Source organism: Lepeophtheirus salmonis, chromosome 1 (assembly GCF_016086655.4).
Source record: "Lepeophtheirus salmonis chromosome 1, UVic_Lsal_1.4, whole genome shotgun sequence".
Classification (NCBI taxonomy): Eukaryota; Metazoa; Arthropoda; class Copepoda; order Siphonostomatoida; family Caligidae; genus Lepeophtheirus; species Lepeophtheirus salmonis.
Window position 1 is genome coordinate 53,538,455 of NC_052131.2, and position 6,908 is coordinate 53,545,362.

Here is a 6,908-nt window from a genome sequence, read left to right on the forward strand (position 1 = left end):
ATTTATACCAAAATAAATAATAACGACGTATAAATCACATTTATTTATATATTAGGGCGAAATGGTTTTTAAGGGCAAAATGTCCTGATGAAAAATAGCTTTAAGCGAAAGTACTTTGTGCCAATTTTCATAGCATATCACAACTTTTCTACAATAGCCATAATCGGAATTCAATAAAAATTGAAAAACAAACCGCTCTACGGTATATTCTACTTTTCCTTTAATGAATTACATATAGGAAGCTCACATTATGAAGTTATAATTAGTTGTATACAAAGTAGCTCTTTCCCGGGAGATAAATCCTACTTTGACCGTATCAATGCTCGGTGAAAAATGCATTTCCGTTTGAAGAAGAACCTCATAAATCATATTATATCAATATCTACATACGTCTGTGACTCTTCCAAAAATTGCAGCTTTGTATCATGAATATTGCATCATCATTCTACTATTTGCTATTTCCAAGGATTCATCATTGAGGGTTGCATTTATCCATAAATGCACTTCGTTTCATATATAAAGACAAGGAATTTCCTTTTAAAGGGATAGTTTTCTTTGAAGACCACTCAGACCAGCATGAAAGTAAGTCCCTAGCTATTAATTCACAATAAAACACGGCACTCACATACAAATTAACACTATATTTATTTGTCAGCTGTTGATTTACCTACTTATATCTCATTATCTGTGTTTTGAACATTATTGGTTGTATGAGTTAGAATTAGCTCTTGTTGTTATACTGTGAACCATTAATACAATTACTGAATAATAATTTAACTACCAGCTGAATTTAAGCTCCTTTCCCACCCTATTTTTTTGAAGTGAAGGTTGAGAGATAGAAAGAGTCGTCTCAAAAGTCCGTGCAAATTCCGAGAGATACTGGCGGGTATCGAGGTTATGTTTAGGTAGTAGCATATCTTGAAAGAACACGCACTAACTTTCAGCCAGATCGGTTTATTTCTTTCTTATTGGCATTCGTTTGAATTGAGGAATCGGCCGGAAAGATTATTTAAACTTTCTTTTGGCTTCGGAAGGACAACACCTCATCGACTATCTGGAAACTTTTCTTCTACATACAAGCTATCATTGATATATACAAAACCGGATTAAACATTTGAATGTGTACATAAAAGATAGAAGGTAATCCTAAGGATTTGTTACAAAGTTATAGTTGTAAGTCATTGTTGGACTCAGAGTAGAATTGAGGATCGACATCCGAGTAATTCTTGCAATTGTCCTTGCTTATTTTCTTCTCCCTTGTTAATCTGATGATCTCCTCCTAAACATTTTTCAAATTGTCAGGGTTACCACTTTGATTTTTGATCTTTTTTTCTTAACATACAAATTATACACACGATTTTCATCACTATTAATGGTATATCTCATTTTAATCTAAGCGAAAGACTTGAAAAGGAGAGAGATTTGACGGAAGTAATGTTAGAAAACAGAGAACATGGACATAAAACCTGTTACTTTCGTATTAAAAGAAGAATAGAAAATAGAAGTTTTGGTCGTAAGGTCCAGTAATACAGCCTTTTGGGCCGGATAAATAGGAAAATTGCAAAAGAAGACATGAAGATCACTGCTACACAATTATTAAGGAGTCTTGGGAGTGGTTTGAGGGATTTCTCTCTATTACTACTGATGTTTGTTGGGCATATTAAAAATAAAATAGAAGCCAAAAATCAAGTTGATAACCCTGCCCATCTAAAGGTTGGTTTGAATCAGAGTAGCTTAGCTGTCATGACGTTTCATAAAATGAGCTACAATCAACTGTGATGACGGAGGAGGAGAATACAGAAATGCACAAGATCATTTGTAAGAAGGACACTGATGCCGATCCTCAATTCTACTCTAAATCCAACAAGGACTTACAATTTTATCTTCGCAACAAATCCTCAAAGATACTTTCCGTCTTTAATGAGGTTTTCTATTTTGTAACAATTCTAAATTTGTAAAGTAGTTATGTCCACTTGACCACTGTGAAACACTTAAAGTTGTTAGACTAAGTTTAAATGCTGTACATATTCAATTCAATATCCTCGTAACATTTTTGTAATTTACAGATTTACTCAACCTCAATTCTATTTGTGCTTTCCTCTCTATTGCTCTTCAACTCTTCGGAATCGAAGAAAAAAAAGGGTGGTGGCAAAAAAGAATCTTACGGATATGTGGTGGATATAGGCTATGGGCATGGTGGAGGCTTAAGACCTCCCACATATGGAGGTGGAGGCTATGGAGGCGGAGGCTATGGAGGAGGAGGCTATGGTGGAGGACATCATGTCTTACATCAGCAAGATCATTATGGATATCGTATTCATCCCGGTGCTGGGTATCATCATGGCGGTTACGGTCATCAGGGCGGGTATGAGCATCACGGCGGGTATGACGATTACGGTGGACATGAACAACACTCTGGGGGCTATGGCGAACATCATGAGCCAATACATCTTGGACATTACTGATAGCAAATCTATTTTGTCCAATCCTTTTATGTAAAAACTATTCAATAGTAGATACCAATTCCTCTATCGTTCACACTCAATCAAGGGATAATTATATTGAATTAATAATTAATCAATCAAAATTTAATTGTTTTCATTTTGTCTTAATATGGAGTAATTAAATATATAATAATTACAATGAAAGATTTCATAATATCTTTCTTAATAGTAGTACTAAGTGAACTATTAGAATCTGAACAATATAAATTTTAAACTTTAGCAAGATATAATTTATTAACTAACGATAGAATTTCAACAAAATTAATACTATAAATAGATGTTAGTGTAGCTACTCTTAGCGGGTATGATGGCTTCCATGCGGTGGCGAAAGGGCTGGCATTTGCTTGGATGTAGTCCTTCCTCTGTCATAGCGTTCCAGTGCTGGCTGACAGGGACATTGAGGGCCTCGATATTTGGATGACGAACACTGCAGGCCTTCATCTCGACATGCAGTCAAAATGTATAGTTAAAGGGGATAGTATCACTGTAGGGGGAGACAAAGTGTAAAAAAGAGTTTAAAAGAACTCAAAATCCGATAATAAGAGTCTTATATCGGAATAGATGGGGTTCTTTCATTGCTGGTGTCCAAAGTGGCTTCTCCACCCTCACAAGGCTCTTTCCATCCACTTTTTTTTATTCCTCTTTAGACAGTCTGGTTTGAAACTCCCAGATCTCTTGCATGAGACCTCATGGACATGAGGGGATTGGCCTGGGCTGTTTTATTTAACTCCTCCGGGTCCAATTTGTCCTTTTTGACAGAGCATCTCTTCCGCTCCAACGTTTCGGACTTGCTGACGATCTGTAGTGGTACTGGAGACCCCAAACTCCTTGGAATGTGCGAATGGTAATTCGTAGATCACATTCAAGTGTCGTTTTCTCGACTTGTACGTACGCTGTAGTGTTTGTCATATTTTGTAACTAATTGTTTATGCTTTAATATATCGAAATATGACTTAATTTTAATTCCTCAACCTTACTTATTAAATTAGTAAGTGTTCCCATTTCAATAGACCAGGCTGTATCTTTAATTATGTCTATCTGTTAAAAAGAAACATATGAGGTGAGTTAACACAAAAGAATCTAAAATTAACATGGTAACCTTGATAATTTGAAGAATGTTTTGGAAAAGGGGAGTTTAGCTATTATGACGTTTTATTAGATCATCTACAAGCAACTTTGACGAGAGAGAGGGATTGGAAATACATGGACACACGGACATAGGCAAGAATTACTCCTACGTGGATCCTCGGTTCTACTCTCAGTCCAACAAGGACTTACAATTATAATTCCGCAACAAATCTTCGGGGTGACTCTTTGACTTTTATGAGCACATTCACATGTTTAATCCAGTTTCGTATACCTCAATGATAGTTTGTATGTTGTAGAAAATTCATGTGGAAGATTGCTCTGGAGAAAATTGCCAGTTAGGAAAATTGCCAGTAATATTATTGCAATATAGGAAAAAGAGGGGGGATAAAAGGGTTTGCACCTCTTAAAATATGGTTAAATGCACTCCTTGATTGGCCGTGTCCCAGAGGTAGTGTGGGTTGTTAAAAACCAATACCGATTCATCCAATACATCTAAGTAACTCATCTAATAACTCAAACTAGTTCAAAACTCTCGGGTTGGCCGGGGTTACGGGCGTTAGTGTGTGATAGTAAAAACTACCACCAATGCATCACATGCATCTAAGGAACCCCTCTAATACCAAAAAATAGCTTCAATCCCTCGGATTGGTCTTGGAAGTCTTAGTACTGTTAAAAACCAAGTGTCATTGGCCGAATCAACATGTCTCATATTCGCTACTAAATTCTAAAATCTTATAGGCTACGTTAGTTCAATGTATACTTCTGAAATATTACTTTAGCACTTTACATCCTTTTTTAATTCTCCTTCATGGCATATACAATATAATCATTATGCATTTTTTTTAAAGATTAAAAGTGTGAGGCCCTTTTGTTGAGCATGGGCTGTATTTTATATTTTGTACAATCCATAAGATGGCCCTTACATTACCTCAGTACCTGTACTTTTACAACATCCTTAAACTATTTTTTGGTATTAGAGGGTCCCTTGGATGGATTGGATGAACTGGCGATGGTTTTTAACAATCCCACACTACCTCCAGGACACTGCCAATCCCAGGATGGAGAATATTCAACAATATTATAAGAGGCCTTAAGCTATTTATTCCCCCACCCCCTCCACCTATATTGCAATTATATTGCTCACACTTGAAAGTAGTCCCTTGGGGAATGAAAGAAACAAACATGTTTAGATATTTGTCATAAATAATATTATGGGAAGTTATAATGTCTGATTATTCCTCATGAAGTTTAAAAAGAATACGGGCAATCTTCCTCCATAGCAATCTTCCACGGACAATTTTTCCTAGAGCAGTTTTCCTTTTACCACTATAAAGGTAGCTAGGGCCGTATACTGAAGGACGAGGTATTAGTCCTTTGGAACGTTGAATGTTAAAAAAGATCGGACTGATAAAAAAACTGAGGGGAGACTGATTAGGCAATCAGTCCTTGGACCAGTCCAACAAACTGCTGATGTATAAGAATGTCCTGTTGTTATGTAAAAATATAAGAAACCGAAAATGCAGGTGGTACCCTTGACAATTCAATTTAAAGAATGTTGGGAAAAAGGGCAGCTTATCTGACATTAAGCTTTATTAGATCAGCTGCAATCCCCCGTGAGAGGAGGGAAATATACACAAATCTTATAAGGAAATATGGGCTGGAATTACTGAGGATGCCTCTGAGCCTTCCGACCAATTACGTTTACGAATGTGCGTCTGAAAATTCTTGAACGTATGGTACAATGGAGAATCTATGAAAAATATAAAATGACTTTGCAAAAACAATATGCCTTTAGAAAAGGAAAATCTACTGTCACTGCAATTAGTAGTTTGATAGACTGCTGCGAAATCAGTTTTCATTCTTATTTGTAGGACGTCCCAATAATTTTGTATCTATTTTTTTAAAGTTTTGTCCGCTGAATCTGATTAACACACTTTCATAAGCACAAACTTTAGGGTTGCAAAAATATTGAGGTCTAAACTTGTTCCGAATTTAGAATATCTACCCTGTATATATGATAAACCTATTTATATTACGGTGTTGATAACTTTTGATAACAATGATGAAAGCTTGCAACCCCCATGGACAATGTGTTTAATGTCCTTTTATTTACTGGTCCCATTTTGACATCCAATAGTTTTACTATTTGCCTTTATATTAATGAAAAAATGGTTTTTATTGTAATTCAACTTGGTTGGTTAGGCCTTCAAAACGACCGGCATGAACAAGGGTGAAGTCACATGAAAATGCCCTTGAAGTAGATTTTGTATTTGAAAAAATATGTGTTGATGTATCGTATCATACAAATTTGAATCAACAAAGAAAACGTCCCCACTTTTGCTTCGAAACATTCGTAGAGCAAAGTTTCTCTGAGATAATGTTTGAGTAAAAATAAGGCGTTTTAGATCTAGGAAGTAACAATGTAGTCATTTTGATGGAATATATAAGTCGTTAGCCATGTAACATCGAGTGTGTATATATAGTACTCTCTGACATCTTATATTATATACAAAAATAAACATATCTATCTTCTTCCTCCGCTTTTGCTGTCTAGCAACAGTTTTTGTTTCTTCTTATTAAAAATACAAAGTGAAGGGAAGATTGTATTATAGAGCTTAAAAGTACCAAAACTTACACTTAATTAGGTAATATAGATGTTAAAGAGACAAGGTCGAACAAAGATCTAGCCTATGTTTGTATATTTCATTTATATCTTCTCCTCTTCCATTTTTTCATGGAGCATCAATCAATTCCTACAAATGACAAGTCTACCCACTAATAGGAGAGTCTTCACCTTTTCTTGTGTTTTGTTTACATGTCAAATAATATTCTGTATATACATAACATTGTCAAAGAATGACGAAGCAACAAGGATTTAAAATGTGTTTTTTTATATTCACATATGTAGTGTTGTATAGATAATTCTTTTAATCCACTCAAATGGTAGTGAGTCGGTTTTCTAGTCAGAAAAAATTTGCTAATTCACATAATATGTTATAGAGTCTACAGTGGTGTTGCAATGGGTGGGGAAGAGAGACTATAGCCTCCCCCAAAAGGAATTTTTACTTATACTATAATTTTTTGGGTCTGAATGAAATTTTTAAAGGCAAAAATAGGAGTAAAAATGTTTTTAATTTAATATTTGAAATCTTTTGTGAATAGCTATGGATTTTTGATATTTAATTTTTCCTATTTTTCCCAAAAAAATTAATATTATAAATTAAATTTTTTCCATTTTTTTTTTTTTGGGAACAGCTGTGAATTTTTGATATTTTTCTAAAAAAAATAATATTTGAAATTGTTTTTGAATAGGTA

The 6,908-nt window shown here is 34.8% G+C and overlaps 1 protein-coding gene across 1 annotated transcript; it reads left to right on the top strand.

Annotated features, from left to right (window-relative positions):
* The first annotated feature begins 444 nt into the window (after positions 1–444).
* Positions 445–2,587, top strand: LOC121131572 (uncharacterized). Its single transcript, XM_040727003.2, has 2 exons — positions 445–582; positions 2,067–2,587. The coding sequence occupies exons 1-2, from the start codon at positions 577–579 to the stop codon at positions 2,463–2,465; spliced, it is 405 nt and encodes a 134-aa protein (XP_040582937.1). The 5' UTR covers positions 445–576; the 3' UTR covers positions 2,466–2,587.
* Positions 2,588–6,908: the final 4,321 nt, after the last annotated feature.